This window comes from Palaemon carinicauda, chromosome 19 (genome assembly GCF_036898095.1).
Source record: "Palaemon carinicauda isolate YSFRI2023 chromosome 19, ASM3689809v2, whole genome shotgun sequence".
NCBI lineage: Eukaryota > Metazoa > Arthropoda > Malacostraca > Decapoda > Palaemonidae > Palaemon > Palaemon carinicauda.
In genome coordinates this window covers 20,811,385-20,839,333 of record NC_090743.1, presented here as the reverse complement: position 1 = coordinate 20,839,333, position 27,949 = coordinate 20,811,385, and the positions used below count along the sequence as shown (strand labels likewise).

General features: G+C 42.9%; 1 protein-coding gene across 4 annotated transcripts in view; it reads right to left on the bottom strand.

Annotated features, from left to right (window-relative positions):
• Positions 1-27,949, bottom strand: part of LOC137658506 (uncharacterized) — a 329,004-nt gene that overhangs the window by 27,419 nt on the left and 273,636 nt on the right. For 3 of the 4 annotated variants that reach the window (XM_068393277.1, XM_068393278.1, XM_068393276.1), the window contains 4 exons: positions 11,364-11,490; positions 4,971-5,487; positions 4,568-4,724; positions 3,694-3,833 (listed from right to left, as the gene is read on the bottom strand). In XM_068393277.1, the coding sequence (XP_068249378.1) occupies positions 3,694-3,833; positions 4,568-4,724; positions 4,971-5,487; positions 11,364-11,490 (941 nt within the window). Of the gene's footprint in view, positions 1-3,693; positions 3,834-4,567; positions 4,725-4,970; positions 5,488-11,363; positions 11,491-27,433; positions 27,728-27,949 lie in introns of those variants that run through there. The other variant, XM_068393275.1, reaches the window with a different exon arrangement.

Here is a 27,949-nt window from a genome sequence, read left to right as displayed (position 1 = left end):
CGTTGCAATATTAGACCCTGAGTTGGAGCTGTCTGTATTGAGGTCCATGTTTGTATTTGCCAGATCATCAACAGAGGGGTTGATTTGCATAGAAGAAGCAAGCCCCCACACTGTACCAAATCCAAAGCAGCAGCTAAAGTATAATCAAACAAACCAGAGTTATCAACTAGTTCATGCCCATGAGGAAGAGATTGGAGATTAAAAGAAATAACCAAAAGGAAAAGAGAAACTGCTGACTAATTTAGTTGGATCAACAATTGAGCACCAAGGTCTGCTAATCCCTAAGGGCCCCCTTCCTCGTCAAGGCTTCAGCATCTGGGGGGACCGAAGGGTCGAGGGACTTGGTGGAATGCAGCTACCCCTCGATCTCATAATACTTCCTTTGTAGAATGAAAGGAAGTGGTAAAGACTGTGAGGAGGAACCTGCCCTCAAGGAACTGGAAGTTTCAGCTATTTGGGCGATAACCTTCCTTTTGGTAGCTGTCAGACCTTTAGACCAGGGCAAGGCTGCACTGGTCCTAAGGGGCTTCTGGGTCTCAAAGATTTTGTCAAGAACTATATCCTTCCCTTCCTGGGTGGTGGTATCAGGAGTTGACAGTCCACTGATGGCCCTCAAGCAAGAGGGGACCTGCCAAAAGGTACGTTTCGACTCTTGTCTGTCTTGTTCCGAGTGAAAGTTCGGACTAGCTGTTCTTGGAAGATTTTCGTCATCCGTGTCCAATGGCTCGTCTACCTCCAGGCCCACATAAAGAGCTTGGGGTAGGTCAGGGTGGTCAACTGGATCCATTGAGGGACCTGCCACAAGGGACCTCCTGTTTGCCTCTGCCAAATGGACTTCCCTTGCCTTGGCGTTACTGGGTTTGGTTTTGGTGTCTTTGGATTCCCTTCACACAGGAAGTGTTCCTCCAAGATGTTGGAAGGAGGCACTTGCGAGGGCTTAGGGACACCAATAGCCAAAGCTTCAGCTGCAAGAGCCGTAGGCTCTTCCTCAGGTGGAGGCAAGAAAATTGAGCTCTGGCCCGGAGGAACTACCTCAATTATTTGAGGGTTGAAGAGGTGGACAGAGATCTCCCTGGGATAGCCAATGTTCCTACTCATTCTAGGATGAATGAGATCGGCGTGCGGTGGAGTTATGCCTCTCACCCTCCTCTTCTGTCTCTTAGTCATGGTCTCCCTTGCCTTTGCCTTCACAAGAGTAAAGGGAAGGTTATACAAATAAGGATCAGAGGGTGGAGGCACCTCAGTACTAGATCAAGATGGGGAAGATCGCCGTGCCTTGTCCGACTAATGTCTCCTAGGGTCAGAACTCCTATGAGACAAGCTTGAGTCAGACTCCAAGGGAATCTGCGCAGTAGCCCAGACTGGAAGTCAGGGGCTGTGGCAGTGGAGGAGCCACACCCGAGGACCTAAGCAGGGTAGTTAGGAAGGTACTAACCCATGCAGGGGGCTCAGCACCCTTTGATAAGTCCTGGGTTTCCCTAGAGAATCCAGGGGGAAGAGAACGTCTTCTAGGAGGAACCCTAGAGGGAACAGCTGCAGACGTAGGAGAGTGTCTCTGTGGTAACAGGTGCCCTTTCGTCAAGTGAAGAAGACAGTCTGGGCTAATGGGCATGTTAGCATACCTATTAGGAGGCTCTTTAAACCCTTCTGTTAAGGGCATAGGCCTGCTGCTGGAAGAAGCTGGAGGCGGGGGTATTGGTACCGCACTTGCTCGTGGTTCTGACACCCCTACTCGTGAATCACTCGAGGAAATCGCCGATTTGCAAGCGAAATTATGAGATTCGTGCACAAAATCGCGAGTTTCACGTGATAATGAGCACGATTTACAAGTAGATACTAGGAGCCCTACTGGACGGAGGAAGCTTCCGGCATTCCTGTTGCTTCAGAGAATGCCTACGCCAGACGTAGTCAGCAATGAGGGCCTCTGAATAGGGACAACTCTAAGCGTTGGCGAGCACATCATGGCAGGACGCGTTGTTGTGCATTGCATAAGCGAACACTGCGCTAAAGCCCCCCCGGGTAGCAAAGGGTACAGGAGATGGCTTAGCTGGACACCCATCTGCAGAATGTTCTGTCTCAGGATCAAGTTTGGTCCAGGGGCGTTTAGGAGAAGGACCGGATGAGGAGCGACGTGCTGATGGACTGTGCGTGCGCTTACCTCTTCCTCTAGACGACGAACGTCTAGACCTAGCTCGTGAATGCAAGATTCGCGATCGTGAACATACTGTTCGTGATTGGGAGTGTCTAGCCCCCAATCAAGAACAGCGTGAACATTGGGAGTGCCAAGCTCGCAAACATGAGCATTGGCCTCGCGATCGCGAACGTCGTCCTCGTGAGCGTAAACGTTGATCTAGATTGGTGCGATCTAGAATGCGAGCGTCCAAACCTAGGTCTAGACTCAGATGCTCATGATCATGAAGAAAACGATCGTGAGACTTTACCTCGAAAGGAATGCCTCCGAGAAGAGCGTTGAGACCGTCAGTCTCGTGAGCGTGAAGCTCTAGAGCAAGAACGCCTTCTAGACGAATACCGTTGAGATCGCGATGACCTACGATCTGTATGATCTTCAGAGTCGCGAACGACGATCAGAAGAAGTGTGTCCCGAAGGACGAGAAGACGGAGAAACTCGTTCCTGTGTGGGGAGAAACAGAAGGGTGAAGGTGAATGGATGACGATGTCCCAGGACGGTGAGTATGATCGTCGTCAGCAGGAGTCTATTGGAGGGGCGAACACGAGCGATCGCCTCGTCCACGCATGGCAGGTCCACGAGAGGGCGACAGATGTACCTCGCAAACCTCCAAAGCGAGATATGTAAAGGAATCTGGAGTAGGATCCTTCCTGGCACCAAGCTGAAGAAGCCGAAGAAGCTCTTCCTTCGTAGGGGATGCAGAAACTATTAGGGACAGCCACACCTGCAACACATCTGCAAGAGAAAATGGCTTCCTGGTGGCTGGAGGGAACATTGTTCCTCTAGGGGAAGCAACTAATCCCCCCAGTACCCAGGGGTTGTCAAGGATTTAAGCGGTCTGAGCTCCTCCTCGATCGCCCCTCAGAAGTGTGAACGAGAAGGAGCTATAGAAAGAGGTTTGGGGGTGCGAGAAGAACACGATTTCCTCACCCCAGAGGGAGAAAGATCGCGTTTAGCCTTGTTCTTTCTGCGCCACCCAAACTTCTCCCAATGGGAGGCAGGCCATTCCCTACACTCTTCAAAGGGTGACCCCTGCGATGCCTTCTCCACGAAGGACACAGAGAGTGCGGGATGGTATCCAGCGATGACATAAAGGTACCGCACGTAGCACACTCGCGCCCAGGACAGGTCCGCATGAAGGCGATTAGAAGAAGCACAAGCACACCTGAAAAAGATTACAAAGTCAATGGTAGCCTTTGGAGGAGAGAGAGGAGACGTACGCTCTCTACAAGCCTTAAGAAAAAAGTGACGCAGTTCACGGCTTTGAGTATATATAGAGGCGGCTGGGTACCCCCCAGTCAACATCCCGGCCTACCTGCTCGAGCGGTTAGGCAGGATTGCCACCTCACACTTTTAGTCTATTGGATACCATCCAGCTTCGCCGAAAGATAATCCACATCCACATAAACAAACTAAGGTTTGTTATTATGGGAACAACATACAGTACTTTACACGTGTGCAGTACAGTATTAATTAATTTTCCGGAGTAGTATATCCCTTCTTACCTTATTATTATTAGATTTTGAGGATGATGAACAATTAACCTCGTCCACTTCAGACTCGTTGCAAGATGCTTCCTGGTCATTAATATCACTCTGCAGTACAGTGGTCAGGGTTCGAGCCAAAAGTTTTACAGCCTCTCCTTCTGAAATCACAGAAAAGAGCATCATTGAACAAACTGTTAAGCCCCTAGTTCAAACAGATAGGTTTTCTAACAAACCCTTTTCACCACTATACAGTACAAATATCAAGACTAATCTAAACATGTTTGCTTCTACGTCAGAAACCATAACCACATGGTTAAAAAATAATCAAAGCAAATATTCAAATATTTCCAAAGATATTACTTATACTTTTTGATACGACTGAGGATTTACTTTCAGTTTCTTGTTCATGTTCTAATATTTGATAAAATTTCTTAGATATTCAGAAATAAATAAATTTAGCCCATTGGAACACTGATTCAGTCCTCAATATACACAAATGACAATGACAAAAGTTGTATGACAAATAGTGTGTGTTTACAAAACATTGAATAAAAAATGCAAAGTGACAGGTAAATTTATCAATACCAGCATAAAACTGTAGCTTTAACGATACAAGTAATCTGTATAGTATTCTAATAAGAAATAAAGGAATCTTGGCTACAGATCAGACTGTGATGCTAAAAAGCTAGGAAACCTGGCTAGATATTCATACAGAAAGTTCATCTATCAAAAATCAGTAAAACTTCAAGCCTAACATTTAGGGTATTTATAAAGTTTTCAAACCAAACTAGCTTACGAGCAAGAACTATGAAATTGTGGAAAAAAAAAAAAAAACTAATATGCAGAAAAAATATCTGAACAAGCTCTAAGACTCAATACCAAGATGAATCACCTTTGTTTTCTGGGACAACGTGGTGACCTGGTGGAGTATGAATTTCTGCAACTGTTATTATACAAGAACTGTTGTTACTACTTCTACGATGGTCCTCGCTGTTGGCTAAACTCATATAACTATTAAAGCTGCTCGAGCTGCAAATACTTGAAGCTTTCTGAAAGAATAAAAAAACATTCTAAATGCAGAATCACAGATATGTCAATATTTATAAATATCTAAACTACTGTGTGCATAAACACTATATTTCAAAATGGTCTATACAGTAGTGTATTTACGGATGAAAAAAATATTTTGATAATTACTAGTACTATAAAGTAATTACTGTACTTCTAATAGTTTTACATAATGACTAAACAAAGTGAACACAACAATGTTTTGCCAGTAAAGTAAAGTACAGTACTTGTCTGTTAGTTGTGCTTCGCCGAACTCTACGTAAACTAATGGTGCTATATTTTCTTCTAACAAAACTTGATGCAGGAAGACTCTGGCAAACATTGAGGCTTCGAGTAGAGGCCTGAACTGAGCCGCGTGAAAAGCTTGCTTTTTTATCGTCATTAATTAACTTCGGTAATAGACTAGAATGAGCTTCAGGCATGCTGATGCTTGACGTTCTACACTCTCCTTTCCCTTGTTCATGCACGACACGACAGTCACTATTTGCTTTACAGTGTCTTGAACCACCATTTTGAGTACTTATTACATTACTTTGGTAATCACTTTTTAAAAACTTAAGGCCACTGGGAATGAAGCTCGCCGGTGCTGAGCCACATCTCTGCGTCACTAGAGATTCTTGTAAACTGTGTAAATTAGGGGACTGGCAATGCACTGAACAGCTGCCATTAACAGATGTAGTTCCACTTATATTGTTTTCCAAGTTCAGTCTATGCTTTTCCAAATCAGCTACCTGTTGTTGAAGTCTGTGGAAAAACAATCCTTAGTATAGTAGTGTCATACACAACAACAAAATTATACAGCAACAGTTTTGTTAACTAAGTCACCAGAATTCAAAATGCACTGCTTCAGCACAACCCAATCAATCATATCATGCCAGCATTTCTTGGCTCCAGTATCACCAGACACTATCCATGAGCCACTGATAACAAAAAAAGACTTCCCATCACTGAGTCAATAACACTTTCTGCCTTTTACTAGTTTAAGAAATATGTACTTTGCCTTTTATACTTTTACTTGTATTCTGAAGTTTTGCATTTATTGTACCATGCAGCATTTTCAAATAAATTTAGAGCTTCCTAGTATTTGTATGGTAGTTATTTGTAGTTTAACGGGAGCAACTCTGCCCCATTGAAAATGTTATTTTGTGGTCATTTCAAACTAAAGCTATTTTTTTGTTTCTCAACTGATTTTCCAAATTCAATAAGAATTTGAGATACTGTATATTATATTAGATGAATTTTAATAGAATAGATTTTTTACCAGTCTTCATCTTTGTCCCGCTTTAAACGAAATCCAAACATCCAAGGGAGTCAGAATAACACTAGTATCTTGACAGGAGACAACAGAGGAGTGGTACCCAGACCTACTGGAGCTTCTCACGGAAGCCGCGAGAAAACCTCCAAAATCACTAAAACTATACTCAGGAAAAGTTCAAAGTCGTTGTGCATTGCCTGCCATGTCCCAACGGGAGACTAGTTGTCTTCGCTTCCAAAAGAAGGGAGTTCGAGCATCTGCGAAACAACTGTCCAAAAGGACGAAAGTTGTTCACAACAGTATCAGGCCAAACGTTTTGCCATCTTCAGGTTAGATCCTTTTTGGATACTTGTCATTCCCATAAGTTGACGCCGAACTCAATCAAACATGTCGCATATCTGTAATTACTGATGCCTTAAGACTAAAACCTTTCCAGTACACTATAGATTAGCAAACATTGCCCTACAAAACAGCCTATTCTAAGACCCAAATTATAAAAAAAAAAAAAGAGAATGATGAAAGGTACCCACTCTATGATCACCAAGTGGTTAGACAAAGACTGAAATCTCGAAAGAGCTTCATAACCATCATTATCCTCGACCCCATGGAGTTAGCAACTTACAACCTAGAACGCTGGAGAGAAATACACCATTACCCACCTGGTGAGGCCATCCAGAGCCTATGTGAGTCTTTACCCCATGGAAAAAACTTCTGTAGAAAGGACTGGGTTACTCTTAATCGAGCAAGAGCTAGAGTTGGAAGGACTGGAAAAAATCTTCTTCAGTTAGATCTTACCCCTCTGTCGAGTGCCCATGTAGGCATCTCATTCAGATAATGGACCACATACTTCATGGGTTAGAACAGGGACCAATCTGTACAGATTTGGAACTCTACGAATGTAATCAGGCCGTTCTGTAGTGGATACAACGTTGGCAAGATAAATGATGATGATGATGATGACTTGCCTTAAAGGTTCATAAGAGCCATCCTCAGGGAGTTAAGAACTCTTAATGTTCCAGACAGGTGTTATGAGTTCTCTCTGAGGGCAGGACTGCTAAAAACTTCTCAAGAGCATTGACAGCTCCCACAAATAGGACAGATCCAGTGCTATAGACTTGGCTTAAGGCAAAGCGATAGCCCTTAACCACTGAGACTGAGATGTGCTTCTCTATGCACTGGTAGACGAGGAAGTCTAAAATTTGTTGTAAAGAGGCTCCAACAGAAAACTTTTAGAAGTATCCACAAATATCCCTTGCATTTCTCACGAAAAGCCTTTCGCTCTGAGATGCTGGATAGCCTTTACCCATGAAGAGACAGGGACATCACCTCACTTGTGCCTCTGATAGAGTGGCTGGCAAAGTAGTTTAGGACATTTGGGTAGTTCTCTTGAACCTTAATCAGGGGCATGGCTTTTGGAAGGCATCCACTATAACTGCTGTTTGATCTGGGACCAGCAAGCAGATGTGTAGCTTTCTGTTGAGCATTATTGTGAACATATCTATTGTCTATGAACCCACTCTTCGCCACTCAAGGATGAGGCAACCTTCTTTAGGTCAAACTCATCAGCAGCAGTCTCCATGGCAATCTGAGAGCTTCCAGTGTATGTTGGAAAGCAGTAATCACTGGGGGAACCCAAATCACCACCAAACCCTGAAAAACTTGCAGATGTTGATCAGAGTTCTCATGACACATACTCCCCATAGACCAGGCCAGGGGCTTACACACAAGCTTCAGTGGCTTGAGATGTTGGAGAGAAAAGTTATATAGTGTCCACACTTTCCCCAGCATTTATGATTATCTAGCTTTGCTTATATAATAATGAGGACAAAGCCAACAATCAACCGTTCAAAATGTAAGAGAAAAAGATTAAACAGTCTTTGGACAGGACACAACACTACATCTGTCCTCAGTACAGCCAAAGGGAAAAGGGAAGATTCTTTGACAGGAAAGTGAGCGGGGCTACTCACCCCAGTTCACCATGTTATCAACAGCCTTTAAAGCTCCGCTGAAAATATTCCTTATTTTAAAGAACAAACATGTTTTTATAAGCGTAGGAACTACTAGAACTTTCAACTAGCACACGAATTGTGAAAAGCTGATAATACTGTACTGTATATGAAAGATGACACTTTTGACATTCTATCCATAGCCTAGTTTCTACATTTTCTTAAATTCTTAATTTCATCTCTGGAATAAAGATTTCAAAATTCAGGAGGAACTATAAATACTATCTTTAAAGAGGGAATAGGTAGGGAACATGATACTTTCTGTCCCCAATGTCGAACTAGTTTCAATCCTTGAATAGCTACATTAGCATGCCTTTTGCCTTTGATAGAGGTGTGAGTCTTTGTTAATTAAAATTTCATAATCCTAATTCTTTGATTGGATGTACCGTCTTACTACACAAGACAAGGATCTTGGCAAGGATGAACCTGCCATCTTCACCCAAAGCCTCAAACAGACATCTACTTCTTTCTGTGCTATAAGTGGGGCATTCAGTCAACAAAAGCCTAACTGTCAAGGGTATCATACTATCCCAAGGCTGTTACCAATTGTTATAAATAAAATACTTAATTGCTGGTAAAAAATCATTGCCAAGAGTGGGATACCTTCTTGGTAGCAACTTGGCTGCTGCACTCTTTGCCAGTGAATCTGCCTCTTCATTTCCTGACACTTACATGTGCTGGAACCCAGCACAATCAAACTGTTATACCTTTTAGGCCAATAATTAAAAGCCACTCTAAAATCTTTACAACTAAAGGTTACTAGAATTGAAACCTTCTAAAGATTGAAGGACACTTCTTGAATCCCTATAAATAGTAGAATTCCCCTCCTCTTTTAACACTATTTTCTCAATAGCGGTTAGTATGCCATATAATTCAGCAGTAAATAGGGAAGATACTAGAGGAAGTACACCCCTACTGTTCTAAGAACTACTATATACTCCAAATCCCACACCAGCATCAGATTTGGAGTCATCGGTAAATATAAAAGTAGATCCCTTGTGTTCTTCAACAAGTTCCATAAAAAGAGACCTAGTTTCTAATTCAGCTTTTTTTTTTTTTTAACGCCAATAAAATATTTACAAAAAGATATCTCTGGTAATTTTCACGGAGGGGTTGATTTCATCTTAAATGGTAGCACCTTACTTCTAATTATATCAAGACTGTTTAATAATTCTTTCACCCGAAAGCCAAAGTTGAGAAGATTTTGGGTGCAATTCAAAGTATGTTGAGGGCTTTACAAGGCTTGCACTCTGAACGGCTAAAGAATTAGGGAGTCTTTGCAACCTAAACCAATACCGAATAATAGAAGACATTTGGTAATGGTCTAAAGGTATCTCTCCAGCATCAACAAGGAGACTTGGGATAGGTGAGGTTCTAAACTCTCCTGTGGACAATCAAATGTATTGAATTTAATATCTTTAATTGGCTTGAGGTGGCTGAAGAGTATATTTCACACCCATAAGTAATTTTTTAAAAAATTAAGGCCTTGTACAATTTCAAAATAGTTTTACAGTTGGCCCCCCATGATGTATGGGACAATACTTTTAAAAGATTCAGAGCCTCAAGACATTTACCTTTTATCGCCTTCAAGTGTAAAACCCATGTCAACCTACAATCGAAAATCAATCCTAAAAATTTAGCTTCCTCTACACGTGATCCGTTGACCTTTCATGTATATATTCGGGTCTGGATGTACTCCCCGGATACGACAGAAATGGACAATAGTAGTTTTGCTTGCTGAAAACTTAAACCCATTCATATCAGCCCACTGAATAATTTTGTGAATTGCAAGTTGTAGTTTTCTCTCAACCATTGCCATTCTAGCTCCAGCGAATGATATTGAGAGATCATCCACAAATAGTGTTGAGAGAATATCTTGAGGAATGACTGAGGATATCCTATTAATTGCTAGTGCTAATTGGGTTACACTCAGCACACTACCCTGGGGAACTCCTTCCTGACATTTCATCTTTGATAAGAGTTTCTCCACTCTCACTTGAAAAACTCTGTGAAAGAAAGAATAAACAGTGGTACCTCTCCTCTTAATCCCTATTCATGAAAGGTTTTGAGTATACCACATCTCCATGCAGTATCATATGCCTTTTCAAGGTTATAAAAGACTGTTACATGGTGCTGTTTGGAAGCAAAGGCTTCTTCACAAATAGAGGACTCAAGCCGTATTAACACATCAGTTGAGGAGTGCATTTTACTGAATCCACACTGGATAGGTGATACCCTTTCTTTTCAAGGTATAACATCAGTCTTGCATTGACCATCTTCTCCATGATCTTACATAAGCAAGATGTCAATACAATTGGTCGATAGTTTGCTGCTATAAATTTACCCTTGCCCGGTTTTAAAAAGCCTAAAATAATGGCTAGTTCCCAAACACTTGAATAACTATGAACCTGCCATATTTTCAATTAATAATACTTAAAATAAACAACTTTGTATTAACAGGTACATGTTTAATCATTGCATATGGAATTCTATCGTCCAGGGGCTGTATCATAACAGGTGGAAAGGGCATAATCAAATTCTCTTTCAGTAAAAGGAGAATTATACAACTCTTCCCTTCCTGTTGCAAAATTTTAAATTTTCTTTTCTTCAATGCTCCCATACTGGTGACCAGGAGCTGCTACACACTTACATGATACATTTGAGAAACGATCAGCCAGGGATAACATCACTTACTTCAGTCACATGCTAACAGTTCACCTTCAACACGGGTGGTGGGTTTAGGGTAAATTTGCCTGCATTCTTTTTTATTTTGCTCCATACAAAAGATGGTAGTGTTCTACTATTGACTGAGGAAACATAAGATGCCCAAGATTGGCGCCTAGCTTCTCTCACAATATCAATCCTCCACACAGAGAAATGTTGCCATACAGCAAAAATAAAGTAATAGAACTGTGAAATGAAAGTGATCAAGACATTATGAAGGGTGAAGAGATGATACAGTATGCACAAAACCAGTAATATCTTACAGAAACCTTGAAAATAGTTAGATGGACCCCCAAAAAAATTACATAGCAATAAGAACTTCGGAAAGCTTAAAAAGGTTAAGAAAATGGGAAAATTTAAAATAAATTTGAAGGATGTCGATAAAACAAGCTTCTAGAAAAGCAGTAATATGAACATCCATGTAGGTTCATAGAAACAGCATTTAAACACTAGTCATAATGAGATACATATTTTTTCTTTTTCAATATACAATATCCTATGCTTAAATGATTTTTGTTCCAAAATTTAGAAATTTCATTCTCTCCAGTTTACAGTAAGTACAGCATCCTATACATTAATAAATTGCAATATTCAAAAACTATGAGTGCTAAAACAATTTGTTACAAAAGACTTACGTTGCCTTTTCTCTGAGGATGTGGGCAATGCTTGCACAAAGTGAAACGACTCCATGTCTTAAACTTCCCACGACTAATGACACTGCTGCAGATACAACCTCTTCGTTGTTTGGAGAGTCTAGGGATTCTGTAACGTAAAAGATAAATATCAACCACCTTTTAAAACTTGAACCTACATTTGTAATCAAGTCCCAAATAATACAATTATAGCCTATGTACTTCACAAGTACACATTTCAACAAAGGATTCTGAATAGTATGTTATTCTTTCATACCCCTATCTGAAGGACGACCTTTAAAACTCACTACTCTTGAATCACGAGTTAGAAGAGCCTGGAAAGGCACTTACAGCACTAAATCTGAGAAACAACTGACCCTCAGTAAATACTATTCCATATTATTCTGCTGAATACCTATATGTCATTAGTAAGCCGAAACTATTTAAGACCATTTAAATTTACCTAACAATAGATAATTGAACAGTATTATATTGAAATTGTTTTATGACAGACTAGAGAATAAAATTTGATAAATATTTTCTAATACCTGTACAGTATATACGATAAAAAAATCTTAAATTCTTGGACTGATATCTTATTTTCTCTTTTCATACTACAGGCACCTTAGAGTACTTTCCAGAATTACAGCATTCATAACTTATGGGTATACAAGAATCAAAACTAATGCCATATCCCTCTATTCATTTACAGGGAGAGAAGAAATACTGATACAGTATGTGGATGGATAAACATTACAGTATTGGTAGAGGTAAAGGACCCACTTTCAATGCTTAATATTATACAAATTTCTCAAAAATTTCATGACAGTTTCTATAAGCAATGGGTTGACCAACCAAAGATGGAAAAAAAATCAACTTTTTGGAATACTAACACAGGAAAATATAAGATCACTTGTCCCTTTCAAATGATATCATGAAGGTAAAAGCACCCAGTATACAATCACAAATGACCAATTTGGTAATAACTTTTATTTTTCCCTAACTATACAAACCTGTAGTTATTTATGTGGATATTCTTTCGGTGAAGCTGGAAGGTAGCCATTAGACTTTAAATGTGATGTGGCAACCCTACCTAACCACTGTAGTTGGTAGGTAGGGGAGTAACCAGCTACCTACTGTATATCGACTGATAGCTCGGAGAGCTACGTCACTTTTTGATTGCAGGCAGGACTTATTGGGGGACAAGTGATGGCGAAACAATTTATATAAATAACTACAGGTTTATATAGTTAGGGAAAAATACAAATCATTTCCAAATTTGTCATTTGTTCCTTCACTAACATACCTTACGTTATTTATGTGGACGACTCGCCTTTAGGTGGGTGGAAAGCCCGACTACTGGCTTAGTCATTGACCAGAGTTTTCCTTGTAAAGTATTGGACTGTATAAGAGGAGAACCTTGACACCTCGCTAACAAATACAAAGTGAGTATGATAGCGGCCTGAGCAACCTAAGTGGTTGTGAGATAGCATATGAACGTCTAAGTAAGAATATTCAGAATTTAAATAGGAATATTATACATAATATACTGTATAGATGTTTCCCAATACTCAATTCGAGGGAAGCATTGAGGACGTGTACAAGTATATTACAATATACTATACTAGGTTACACAAGGGAAATGGTTATTACCTGCAGAGGTTGAAGCCAGCTTGCAGAAGGACCCCTGGCGCTGTTCCCCAAGAGAGGAGAAGACGAGAGCTGAAAGTTAAATTACCAAGTTATCATTTTGACTTAATTACTGAAAAAACCATTCGGGAGAGTAACCTAACTCGCGAAAAGGGAAAGGGGTTCCCCCGCAGGGGAACTCCCTACCGTCCACGTAAAGAGGGAGAGCAGTGTGGTCAGCGAGGAAGAGCAAGACCGAAATCAAGCTCTGGGAAAGTCGGAAGCAGCCCTCCCCCGGAGAAGGAGTATCAACGCGATGACGACTCCCTATGGCAGAGGCCAAGGTCTCGGAAGGCCATCAGCCTACAGGTTGTACAGAATCCAAGGGGGGGGAGAGATCGTAAGAGAAGGTTCTCCTCCCTTGAGAACCTGCTGTACCACTCAGTCACACCAACAGCAACATTCACTGTAAAGAAAAGCTTGAATATGTATAAAAACATTACGAGAATGTCTTCACATATATATACAACGAAAAAATCAGTTTAAGAACAAGAAAATACAGAATCAGACGTAAAACAATCAAATGGCAAGTCAGGATAAAGACAGGATAGAGCGGCAACATCCACTCTCTACCAAGCCAAAGTCAAAGTGGGTGCTCAGCGCAGGTGTTTGAGTGAGCGGGGTAGCTGGCTACCCCCCACCCCTCCTGTTAACTAGCAGTTGGGGTGGTTATCCCTCACTAGTCTTTCAGCTGCGTCGAAAGCAATATCCCCGTATAAATAGCGTAGGGTTTGTATAGAGTTATGGAACTACAAGCATTTCCAAGAAAGCATGGGTTTACACTCCAATTCACTCCTTATTGTGAGGGCTATGAGCCTACCTACGGATATCAAATATCTTGAGCATGTAATGTACTGTAGCATTATGTGGGGTGTCAAAATGTTATTTTCCTTAGTAAAATAAATTTTTGAATATACTTACCCGATGATCATATAGCTGTCAGCTCTGCTGCCCGACAGAAAAACCTACGGGCGGAATACGCCAGCGATCGCTATACAGGTGGGGGTGTACATCAACAGCGCCATCTGTCAAGTAGGTACTCAAGTACTCGATGTCAACAAAGAACCAATTTTCTCCTCTGTCCACTGGGTCTCTATTGGGGAGGATGGGTGGGTCCTTTAATTTATGATCATCGGGTAAGTATATTCAAAAATTTATTTTACTAAGGAAAATAAAATTTTTCAATATTAAACTTACCCGATGATCATATAGCTGATTCACACCCAGGGGGGTGGGTAGAGACCAGCATTACATGTTGACATTATATGAGCTAAGTATTCCGTATTTCATTTTAGCAGTTATTCAAAATAACAAACATAAAATAAATAAGTACCTGGTAAGGAAGTCGACTTGAACAATTACTCTGCCTTTTTAAGTACGTCTTCCTTACTGAGCCTCGCGATCCTCATAGGATGCTAAGCGACTCCTAGGAGCTGAAGTATGAAGGGTTGCAACCCATACTAAAGGTCCTCATCAAAACCTCTAATCTAGGCGCTTCTCAAGAAATGACTTTGACCACCCGCCAAATCAAGTAGGATGCGAAAGGCTTCTTAGCCTTCCGGACAACCCAAAACAATAATAACATTTCAAGAGACAGATTAAAAAGGTTATGGAATTAGGGAATTGTAGTGGTGGAGCCCTCACCACTACTGCACTCGTTGCTACGAATGGTCCCAGAGTGTAGCAGTTCTCGTAAAGAGACTGGACATTCTTAAGATAAAAGACGCGAACACTGATTTGCTTTTCCAATAGGTTGCGTCGAATATACTTTGCAGAGATCTATTTTGTTTAAAGGCCACGGAAGTTGCGACAGCTCTAACTTCGTGTGTCCTTACCTTCAGCAAAGCTTGGTCTTCCTCATTCAGATGGGAATGAGCTTCTCGTATTAACAGTCTGATAAAATAGGATAAAGAATTCTCTGACAAAGGCAAAGATGGATTCTTAACTGAACACCATAAAGCTTCAGACGGGCCTCGTAAAGGTTTTAAATAGAACTTAAGAGCTCTTACAGGACATAATACTCTTTCTAGTTCATTTCAAACCATGCGATAAGTTTGGAATATCGAACGATATTGGTCAAGGCCGAGAAGGCAGCTCGTGTTTGGCTAGAAAACCAAGTTGTAGAACATGTAGCCGTTTCGGATGAGAATCCGATGTTCTTGCTGAAGGCATGAATCTCACTGACTCTTTTAGCTGTGGTTAAGCATATCAGGAAAAGAGTCTTAAAGGTGAGATCTTTCAGGGAGGCTGATTGAAGCGGTTCAAACCTGTCTGACATAAGGAATCTTAGTACCACGTCTAAATTCCAACCATGTGTAACCAAACGACGCTCCTTCGTGGTCTCAAAAGACTTAAGGAGGTCTTGTAGATCTTTATTGTTGGAAAGAACTAAGCCTCTGTGACGGAAGACTGATGCCAACATGCTTCTGTAACCCTTGATAGTGGGAGCTGAAAGAGATCGTTCTTTCCTCAGATATAAGAGAAAGTCAGCTATTTGAGTTACAGAGGTACTGGTCGAGGATACGGATACTGACTTGTACCAGTTTCGGAAGATTTCCCACTTCGATTGGTAGATTCTAAGGGTGGATGTTCTCCTTGCTCTAGCAAACGCTCTGGTTGCCTCCTTCGAAAAGCCTCTAGCTCTCGAGAGTCTTTCGATAATCTGAAGGCAGTCAGACGAAGAGCGTGGAGGCCTTGGTGTACCTTCTTTACGCGTGGTTGACGTAGAAGGTCCACCCTTAGGGGAAGTGTTCTGGGAACGTCTACTAGCCATCGAAGTACCTCGGTGAGTTATTCTCTCGCGGGCCAGAGGGAAGCAACTAGCGTCAACCTCGTCCCTTCGTGAGAGGCGAACTTCTGCAGTACCTTGTTGACAATCTTGAACGGAGGGAATGCATATAGATCTAGATGTGACCAATCTAGTAGAAAGGCATCTATATGAACTACTGCTGGGTCCGGGATAGGTGAGCAAACTATTGGGAGCCTCTTGGTCATCGAGGTTGCGAAGAGATCTATGGTTGGCTGGCCCCAGGTGGCCCAAAGTCTCTTGCATACATCCTTGTGGAGGGTCCAATCTGTTGGAATTATTTGTCCCTTCCTACTGAGACAATCTGCTATGACATTCAAGTTGCCTTGGATGAACCTCGTTACTAGTGAAAAGTCTAGACCTGTTGACCAGGTGAGGAGGTCCCTTGCGATCTCGTACCATGTCAGAGAGTAGGTCCCTCCTTGCTTGGAGATGTACGTCAAAGCCGGGTGTTGTCCAAGTTCACCTCCACCACTTTGCCTTGAAGGAGAGACCTGAAAAAGAAAATCCAGCTAATTGCACTACCAGAAGACTGAAACCCAAAGAAATCAGGCCTCATGGAAGAGTACAAGATCAAACCACAAATATTTGGGAACGTAGCGAATTGATAGTGGATTCCTCTGCCCTCCCACTCCTGTCGGAAATTAATCAGGCATGATGGCAGTGGCTGCCTCTTGCACAGAAATGTAAACACACCAATATGATATGAAGACGTCCTTCCTTCTACCCTTATCAGAGGTCACTCAGCCTTCTTTGCTCAAGTCTAAACAAGACTAAGTGGCAAACATCCCACCCTTTGTGGTTATCTAATTATATCTTGGGAATGAAAATATATAAGAACACTGTATTACATGTTCCAGAAATTATTTAATTATTTTGAGTTAATAGCTATTGAGGAAGCAGAATTATGAGGACAATAGCAAACTAAGGATATTTTCAATATCCACTCAAGAACTGTAGTTGTGCTTTAAATGGAATTAATACTGACAACAAAATCTCAATCTCTCTCGCTCTCTTTCTCATTGTTTTTATTTAATCATAAGTTTGATGTGTATCCTTGATAAAAAAAAGTGCGATTCCTGATTAAAAGATGATAAAGTTAGTATTTATATAAACTAAATATCTCATTATCTGATAACTCAACTATTTGCTAGATTAAAGCTGTGTATTCTATTTTTAGAAAAAGTTCTTAAAATATATCATAAAAGGATAACATTACACACTGAAATTCAACTCTACTCACTTTTTTTTTTTTGATTGAAAAAAAAAAAATTTATAAAAGAATTTTTGTTACCTTTAAAACCTAAATCCTCACTATGAGGGAAGGGACTTTCAAGGGGGAAGGAATTTTCATAGGGGATGGGAGTTTCCTTTGGCTTTGGGAAAATGGATGTGGAAGTGTATTTCTTCTTTTGGTCAACTTTTTTTGGCCATGTAAAAGTTAATTTCCATGTATAATTTTCTAAAATTATAACAAATAGTCAACTGTGTGATAAAGGTACGTACCAGAAGTCACGTGTATGTCCCAATGAAAGATACCACATGTTTTGTTGATATTCACAAAATACAGTAACCGGAATTTACAATATTTAAACTCGAGTGCATATACCCTTCTATATAAATGAACTTCCAGACTCCATTGTTAATTTCAATTTCTTTACGACAAGATTACCATCATATAATCATTCTCCAATCTGCTTTTGAGTCAGATAGTCCCCCTTACTATCACAGGACAGCATAATAGTAACGAAGCTAAACGAGAGATTAATTACTGTATTGAATTATCATCCCTCTCCCCAAATAGGATATAATTTAGAGGGGTTTTGTAGATACGGATGATAAGTAAAAAAAATTAGGAAACTCCATAAATCCTACCTTCTTGTAAGCTTCCAGGATACAAGACTCCTCTAAATAAATATCTAAACAGATTAGCATGGAGAAACCAAGTGGCGAGCTTTGAGAAATTATTGTATAAAGTAAAGCAACGGTGGACATTTCGGCAAGCATTAAGCAGCACTAAAGGCACCGCCTGGCTCTAGCATGGTTAATGTTACTGATTAATTTTTAGATGGATATTATATGAAGCTAAACTGATTTATACTGTAATTAAATTTCATTTTTGGTGACCCAGTTTTATATAGTACAGTACAGTATATGACTGTGGTCTAGGGAAAACTTTGACACCTCAATTAAAATATACAAAATGAGTATCATACCGGCCTGAGCAATTCATTGTCATGGGAGTTTTGTACGTCATATGAACACATTCCGAGTTTATAAAGGAATTAGTAAAGACGTATACCATTGCTTACCTCGCAGGAAACACTGGGGATGTGGACAGTGCATAAATTTATGCGTTATACTAGGCAACACATGAGAAGTGATAATTACCAGCTTGCAGAGGAACCCATGGTGCTGTAACCCAGGGAAGGGGAAGATGAAGAATGAAAAAGCCAGACAGGCTCTCATTCATCCCAGTCTTAACCCAGCTAACCAATGCCCTCAACTAACTACTACTTGTTCATCAAGGAGCCTGAGGTATTCTTAAACCACTTGTTGAGCAGGCACCACAGGAACAATAGTAAAAGTATCGAGTCTCCTGTGGGTTACGTCTCTTAAATATTGGGCTGCGAGTGTATTCTTTCTTTTCCACACGCCCGCTAGTAATAGTTGTAACACGGAAAAGTTACGTTTCAATGCCAAAGACATACTGATGCCCCTGACATCATGGGCTCATGGTCGTCGAGTCGAAGGAGGATAAGGAGCCAAGGCTCTTTCGATCACCTGGCAAATCCAGGATGAAACTGTGTTTTTAGTGATCCTCCTCTTTACCCTACCAGAGCTAACAAAAACAGATGTTACTCAGGGCCGTGTTGCTGCAGTGCGTTTAAGATAATATCTCATACTCCTCACTGGGCATAGTAACAATTGATCTGGGTCACTGGTTACAGAAAGTTGACTCATAATCTCAAAGGGCCCAAATCTGAGTCTTGGCAATGAACTCGGCGACGAAGCCGAGTGTCACTTTCCCCCAACCCCTGGAATGGGCCATGTCATACGAGAAGCCAAGAAGTTCACAGACTCTTTGCCGACGCTAAAGCAAGAAGGAATGCCGTCTTCAAAGTGAGGTTTCGGTCAGTTGTATGGCATAATGGTTTGTAGGGAGGTCCTTTAAAAGATCTCAAAACGCAAACCACGTTCCAAGGAGGAGACCAAATCTCTGACTGAGAGCAAGTGATCTCGTAACTCCGTATGAGTAAAGAAAGCTTCAACGAAGAGGAAATCTCCATTCCTTTCAGCTGAAAGATGAGGCTCAAAGCTAAGTGATAGCCTTTCACCGCTGAGACAGAAAAGAGCTTTTCCTCCCGAAGGTATACGAGGAACTCCGCTATTACTGGTATAGAGACATCAAGAGGAGAGGGATTCCTTTAACGACACCAACCACAGAAGACTGTCCATTTTGTCTGGTACACGGACGCTGAGGACTTATGCAAGTATCTGGATATTCTCTCTGCACCTTGTTGTGAAAAGCCCTTCTGAGAGAGGAGACGCTGGATAGTCTCCATGCGTGAAGTCGAAGCGACTGCACAGTTCTGAGGAAGATGTTTGCATGTGGTTGTTTGAGTAGATCTGGTTGTGGAGGGAGCTCTCTCGTTAGATTTACTAGTAGTTGCAGGAGGTCCGAACCACTCTACATAATGCCATCACGGAGCTACTTGGGTCATCATTAGGTATTTGGATGCTCTGGTCTTGTTGCACAGTCTTCTCATTAGACAAAACGAGGGAAAGGCATACACGTCGATGTTGTCCCACCGTTGTTGATATGCATCCTGCCATAGAGCCCGACGGCCCGGAACTGGAGAACAGTACAACCGAAGTTTGCTGTTCAGAGATGTTGCGAACAAGTCTACACTCAGAGAACCCCACAAAGTCAGGACTTTGTTGGCTATCAGAGAATTCAAAGACCATTCGGAGCCTACTATCTGAGTCACTCTGCTCAGATTGTCCGCGAGCAAATTTCTCTTGCCTGGCATGAAGCGAGCTGATAGGGACACCGAATGCTTTTCTGACCATCTGAGAATCTTTACTGCAAGATGGCATAGAGGCTGCGAAAAGGTACCGCCTTGTTTGTTTATGTAAGCCACTACTGTGGTGGTGTCGCTCATCAACACCACTGAGTGACCTCCCAGCAACTGTTGGAACTGAAGAAGAGCTAGGTATGCTGCTCTCATCTCTAGGAGATTTGTGTGTTGGTACACCTTCCCGACTGATCAAAGGCATGAGATTATATGAAGCAGCAATTGGGGTCCCCACCCTTCTTTTGATGTCTGTAAAGAGCATCAAGTTCACAGGAGGGACAAGAATATCCTGACCTTTGCGAAGATTTTCACCTGCCACCCACCAAAGCAAGTAGGTCACTTGTTCTTGAGTAATTGGTCCTCGAGTGCCCAGTGAATCTGAGTGTTGGTTCCACACGAACTTCAGCTGCCATTTAAAAGCTTAAAGGCCGCTCATGAATGGCAGAGACAAGGGATCTTATCCTGAGGTGGCCTTTTGGAACTAGACGGAAGAGAGAGGCTAAGTAAACTAACAGACTCAACCGACAAGAGGCCGGTAGAACTTCCCGTCTAAGGAAGGGTGAAGCCACTTCTCTCAGTTTGTGCATTCTTTCGTCTGATGGGAAGACTTTCTGTTGGACGGTGTCTATTATCATACCGAGGTATACCAGTCTTTGAGAAGGTAGCAGAGATCACTTCAAGATTTATCGAGAACCCCAGGTCCTGACAAAACTCGAGAAGCATGTCTCGGTGACGAAGAAAGGTCGTCTCCGAGTCTGCCAGAACCAGCCAATCATCTAGATACCTGAGGAGACAAATTCCGTTCCTGTGAGCCCATGATGACACTAGGATGAACACCCTGGTAAAGACTTGAGGTGGTGTCGCGAGACCGAAGCATAGAACCTTGAACTGGTATATTTTGTCCTTGTGTATGAACCAGAGATACTTCCTTGAAGATGGATGGATTGGCATCTGAAAATAGGCGTCCTTGAGATCCCGAGTGCACAGGAAGTCCCTTGGTCGAACTGCCTGTATGACCATGTCTGCCGTCTCCATTCTGAACAGACTCTGTTGAACAAACTTTTTCGGGGGGAGAGATCAACGACTGGTCTCCACCTCCAGTCGCCTTTTTCACTAGAAAAATTTGACTGTAAAAGCCTGGAGACCCGTCCACAACCTCTTGGAGAGCACCCTTCTGCAGCATGGCCTGGACTTCGGCCCCGAGGGTCAGCTTCTTTGCGGATCCCTTTGCAAAGAAAATTTGACGTACTGGATCCCGAGTCAGAAGAGGGAGAGATTGAATGAACGGGACGCAATACCCTAAGGCAACCACTTCGATCGTCCAGGATTCTGCCACCTCTGCCAGAGGTGCTGCAGGCATCCTCCCACAGGTGGTAGATGAAAAGGAATGCCATTCCTAGTGGGAGTGACCACCTCGGCCAATGCCTTTCACTCCCTTCTTTCCTCTGAAGGACTTGTTCCCTTTCTGGCCTTTGGACGGAAAGGGCCTCTTAAGACACTTTAGTAGGTCCTGAGGACCTAGAGGTTGAGGGATGAGAAGCAGCAGCCTGCTGGCCGCTAGAAGACTGGGAAGGTCCTAGACCTTGATGTCACGGCCCTGTGGAGGAGAGAATCGTTCGACAATTTCCTCCATCGTTCAGCAGCCCTCACAATCTCTCTGGAACGAAGAGAGAAGAACACTCAAGGGTGGAATTCCTCGAACGCAAGACCTCCACCCTCGGCACCTGTTAATGGAAATGCCTAATGATGGTATCCCTTCTCTTGAGGATAGCGTTCGCCCACAAGTTGATAATGTAGTGCGATAAGAACTCAAAAGTTTGAGTACCCAACTAAAGGAAAGACTGCATAGTAAGATTGTGGGAACGCATCATGAAGCCCCAGGATCCCAACAATAGGTCGAGCCACGAAGCAGCCTGCATGGCGTACTTCGCGCCTCTCTCTATGTTAAGGAGCTCAACTGCCAAGAGAAGAGGGTTTGAGCCAGAACACCCTTCGTCAGAGATTCCTTCGAAGAGTTGAGGGACATGGTCGAATGCGGTTCCCCCTCGATCTCGTCCAGAACAGAGGCGACAGCAAGATGTCAGGCTCATAAAGAAATCTGGATTCAATCCGAGGGTTATCCCAACAAGGAAGAGTCTCTAGATAGACACACTCTAGGCAGCCGCACCTTGAATCCCAGAAGAGGTTAGAAAGACTAAAACAGAATAAAATAAATATAGGATGCCACAGGTCGATCAAGAAATCTCAGAGGCTAGGAGGTAAAGGCAGAGCAGGTAAGTCGGCGCACCGACAAGTTGAGATCGCCCTTTGCAGAGGAGCTCCAATGGACTGCGTAACAGCAGCGCAGTTATGTTGGCACACCGACAAGTAGAAATCACCCTTCGCAAAAGCGAGCTCCAATGGACTGCGCAGTCGTAGCATGGGAGACCACGAGCAAATGCAACATGGCGGACCGGATTTGCCGACGAGAGCTAGGCTAAGCCTAATACGTCGAAAAAAACGGGGGATCGAAGGCAGGCGGGCATAGGGGCTCAGTAAACTAGTATAACAGAGGTAAAAAACCCTCTAAGGGTAAAATGGCTACTGCCAACGAGTCCAGTAAGAAAGACCTGATCGCCATCGGCAAGCCCATCTCCAACTAAAACTTTACCAATCTCTAAGCTAGGCTAGCCGGGACTGACAAGCACTAAAACTTAAATAACATTAATGCATGGTAAATGTAATCACAAAACACAGCCCAAGGCATCGTAATGCTAAAATAAGGCTAGCTAACGTGATACTGTACTAGTGAAATAAGACTAAGTGAACACATAATAAGAGGGCAGTCGGGTACGCAACATGGCGCCCAAAGGCCAGCTGGACTCGGAGTGCCTGGCTCCCTCATTGCCTAATAAAGCTAAATAACCACTCCCCGAGGGGATCTAAGACACAGCTAATTCAAACTGTAAAAGAAGAGGGTACTCGAACTTAGACGACAAAGAGGAAGCCATCATGCGTGGAATTACTCCAAAAATGCTGAAATAAGCGCACTCGAAAAAACTACGTACAAAGTAGGATCGCTGCGAACAAAGGAATGGCGTCATCAGTGACGAACAGTACCATGAGGGGAGAGGATATGTAATGGCTTTTCACCTATCCTTCTCCCTAGATTCTTAGACTGGGTTAAGTCTGTTAGGGGTGCAGATATCTACGGATACATCCCAGATTATACATATCTTAGGATAGTCGTTCCGGGGGTTAGAACCCCGTGATACCCGACGGTAATTCTCTTGTAACATCACTCGCAGACATATTATACAGTAGGAAGTTGCCGGAGGGTCCTTCCATCAGGACGACATGGCTATCTCACCCAAAAATGGATTCTTCCTACTTCAAAATCTGTTTTAAGGACAAAAGGAAGTGGTAAAGACCAAGAGGAGGAACCTGCCCTCAAGGAACTAGAAGTTCCGGCTATCTGGGCAATAGCTTCCTTTTGGCAGCCACCAGGGCTTTAGACCAGGGCAAGGCTAAACTGGTTCTAGGGGGCTTCTGAGTCTCAAAAGATTTCGTCAAGAACCATACCCTTGCCTTCCTGGGTGGTGGTACCAGTAGTTGACAGCCCATTGATCGACCTCATGCAAGAGAGGATCTGCCAAAAGGTATGCTCCAACTCGTCTCTCTTGTTCCGAGTGAAAGTTCAGAATAGCTGCTCTCGGAAAATTTTCGACGTCTGTGTCCAATGGCTCATCTACCTCCAGGCTCTCAACCAGAGCTTGGGGTAGGTCAGGGTCAACAGGATCGAATGAGGGACCTGCGTGCCTTAGCCAAAAGAGCTTCCCTTACCGCAGCATTCTTAGGCTTGGTTTTGGTGTCTTTAGATTCCCTTCGCACAGGGAAGTGTTCCTCCACGATGTTGGAAGGAAGAACTTGGGAGAAGAAGGTAAGGAGATAGGACGCTGGTCCAGTGGCACTAACTCAGTTTCTTGAGGGTTGAAGGGGTATACAGAGATCTCCCTGGGAGAGCCTATGTCCCTACTTGTCCTAGGGTGGATGATATCGGCGTGCAGTGGAGTTACACCTCTCGTCCTTCTCTTCTGCCTCTTTGTAATGATTTCCCTTGTCTTAACCTCAGTATAGGGAAAGTTAGCCATATAAGAGTCAGAAGAAGGAGGCACCTCGGCATGAGATCGAGTTGAAGGAGTACTTCGTGCCTTGTCCGACGATGGTCTCCTTCTAGGGTCATGACTCCCAAGAGACGAACTCCAAGAAGACGCAAAGTGAATTCTTGGAGTAGCTCTGACTGGAGCAGTCAGGGCCTGTGGCGGTGGAAGGAACCACACCCAAAAACTTCTGCAGGGTAAAGAAAAAGGTACCCAGAACCTCAGGGTAAGCCCTGGGCTCCCCTTGAGATTCCAGGAGAACGTCCCCCAGGGTAGCTCTAGAGGAAGCCTGCGCAGACGTAGGGGAGTGTCTTTGCAACAACAGGATATGTTCCTTGGACGGACGAGGAGGACGGTCCAGGCTAATAGGAGCGTCAGCGAACCTATTATGAGCCTCCTTAAACCCTTCTGGGATGGTTATAAGACTGCAGCTAGAGGTGGTAGAGGCCGGAGGCGGAGGTATTGGTATCACACTTGCTCGCTGTTCTAAAACCTCTGCTCGTGAATCGCTCAAGGAAACTGCCGATTAGTGCGCAAAATCGCGAGTTTCACTCGACAATGGGAGCGTATCACGAGCAAAGTGCTCGCAACACGAGTACAAACTGGAAGCAGGAAGCTTAGGGCATTCCTGTTGATGCAAAAGAACACCTAAACCCGACGATGTCAGTAGAGAGGTCCTCTGAGTAGGGGCAACCTGAAGCGTTGGTGAACGCATCACACCAGGATGCACTGTAGAGCATTGCATAGGCGAACGCTTCGCTAAAGCCGCAATAGGCACTGCAGATTTAGAAGGAGGCCTCTCTGAGGAACGGTCTGTCTCATGATCATGGTCGGGCAGGGGTCGTTTAAGAGAATTATGGGTTGAGGGGATATGCGCTGATGGACTGCGTGAACGCCTACCTCTACCTCTAGACGAGGACCGTCAAGACCTTGAGGATCGATCATGAACGGGAGCGTCCAGCTCTCGATCTGGAACGGCGTGAACGCTATAAGTGCCTAGCTCGCGACGTGAGCACTGGCCTCGCGATCGTGAACATTGCCCTTTTTGAACGGGAGCTTCGTCCTCGCGATCGCGTTCAACCTTGTGATCTAGAGCACGAACGTCTGGACCTAGGTCTAGACTCAGATGCTTGTGATCGCAAGAATTCTCTTCGTGAAGAGGAACACCTCCGAGCTCAAGAGTATGAACGCCTTCTAGACGACGATCGTTCGGATCGCGATGATCTACGATCCTGATGATCTTCGGATCATCGCAAACGACGAGCAAAAGAAGGACAAGAGAGGAGAAGCTCGTCCCCGCGCGCCACTGGTGGAAGGAGCACTGGTCTCTGGAAGATCATTCCAACAGCCCAAGTATTCCTGTTGGAAGAAATAGAAGGCTGAAAGTTAATGGACGACGATGTCCCACGATGGTGAGTAGGATCGTCGTCAGCAGAAGGTCGTTGGAGGGACAAACATAAGCAATCACCATGTTCGCACATGGAAGATTCAGGAGAAGACGACAGATGGATGTCACAGACCTCCAAAATGAAAGATGCTGTAGGCTCTGGCGAAGGGTCCTTCCTGGGGGTGCGATAAGAAGAACGCGCTTTCCTCGCCCCTGAGGGAGAAAGATCGCTCTTAGTCTTCTTTCTGCTCCGTCCAACTTTTTCTCATTGAAAGGCAGACCACTCCCTTCACTCTGCACAGGGCGAACCCTGCTCGCAACAAAGGACACAGAAAGTGCGGGTCGGTATCCAGCGATGACATGAAGGTACCGCACGCAGCACCCTCGCGCCAAGACAGGTGAAGGTGATCAGAAGAACCAAGCACACCTGAAAAGAGAAAAAGATTATAATGCCCAATGACAGCCTTGGGAGGAGAAAGAGGACACATCCACTTTCTACCAAGCCAAAAGAAAGTGACGTAGCTCACACCTGTGAGAGTATATATAGGGCACCCCCAGCACCCCTGGGCCTACCCACTCAAGCGGTTAGGCAGGGTTGCCACCTCGCACTTTTAGTCTAATGGCTACCTTCCAGCTTCGCCGAAAGAAAATCCATATAAAAAACGGAAGGTTTGTTACTATGGGAACAAAAGTGGCTAAAGACTGAAGAGCGCATTCCTACGAATAATGCGCAGTAAAGGTGGTCTGATACTTCTATACTACAACATCTAAAACTTTAGCCATAGAGATTTTCTTAAAGGCTGTTGGTAGTCTCCCAAAGCCAAAATGAGATTGCATTTTTTGGAGACACTTTTACCTTACCAGTACTTATGAACAGGTTCTGTAAGGTGAATTGGTCACTTCCCTAAACTATGAAACTATAAAGGATGAAAACCTGTTATTATGGAAAAAAAGGACTTTGAACTTTAACTACAATAAATATCCGGAAATATGATAAGACCTGTCTCCAGTGTGAGCTCAGAAAAACCATTTTCAGGATTGCCTCGACAGTTCAAAAGCAGATCTCTTTAGAGACCAGAAGAGCCAATGTAGTATTTGGTTAGGCTAGAATGCATTCCAGATTTTTAAATTATTTTTGACAATAGATCAATTTTAGGGGATCCCCAGTCAGGTAAGGGGGCAGGACCAGATATACTAGGTTAGGTTGGAACTACTCCCTGTAACTGTCTTTGCTGTAAATTTTTTTCTATGAAATTGCAGGATCGATTCCTGACCAGAACTATAATAAAACCCTTTAACATTGGACAAGTGGTTTAACGGATATCTGTCTTCAACAACTGGTTTAATCCCTCGTCCAAAAAGTCGTTTTTCACTACGGTACTACTGGGTGCAGCCAAAATTGTTGTACAAAGGGGAATGGAGACACCAAAATTTAATAGTAGTTTGAACCAAGTATGGCCTTAAAAGCTCTAAAACACGAGACGATTCAAGAGATGTTCAAGTATTTGGGGGAAATAAAGGATCCTGTCATTAAAGAGATGTTCAAGTATTTGGGGAAATAAAGGATCCTGTCATTAAAGAGATGTTCAAGTATTTGGGGAAATAAAGGATCCTGTCATTAAAGAGATGTTCAAGTATTTGGGGAAATAAAGGATCCTGTCATTAGCCAACTATTCTAATTTCTGTACCCTGGGGTCCAGACTTCTAACAGTCTAGCCTTGTAGAGTCTAATAACCCTATCCTTGGGTATAAAGGAGGCCTAAAATAAGCAACAATACGTTCAATCTCTTGGCAAATAAAGTTTAAGCTACTGACTAGGCCTAGGTCTTGACCTAAGGTAACAAACACTGTCTAGGGTCTAGGCCTAATTAAGATGAATCTGAATATGTCACGTATGATTTAGATTTCCATCTATTTCATAATAGCATAATCAATGGAAAATTCTAATTGAAAGGAGTTTAAATACGTCTTACCTTTACTGTTTTTCTTTTTCCCCATACGCACTTCATCCACATATTCAAATTCATCGCGGGTCCAACTACTGGACGATTCCGATATGGAATCTCCCATTTCCGCTTAATTATCACCTATTTATTCACACTATAAGCCTCATTGCTTCACTAACACCACAAGAAGATATTTCCACTTCGTAGCATTACGCGTCATGTACAATGTGCACTCCAAGGAAGTAAAATGTAAACTTCCGAAGGTTACCACAGCTGTGAGACGTCTTCTTCACTCTCGAGATAAGGAGTTGTTTGTTTTCGATTTTTCGCCTACTCAGCCTTGCTGATATCAACCTGACCAATCAGAAGTCGTTTTAAAAAATAGGTCTTTTCTGATTGGCTGAGACGGTGCAATATGGTTTGGTAAGGGTATGGCCTTTAAAAAAAAATCATGACCAATAATAATCGCCGTTCTAACCTAGTTAGAATGTCATTGGTCCCGAGAAAAGAGGTTTAATTGTCACGTATAGTGAGTTGTTTATC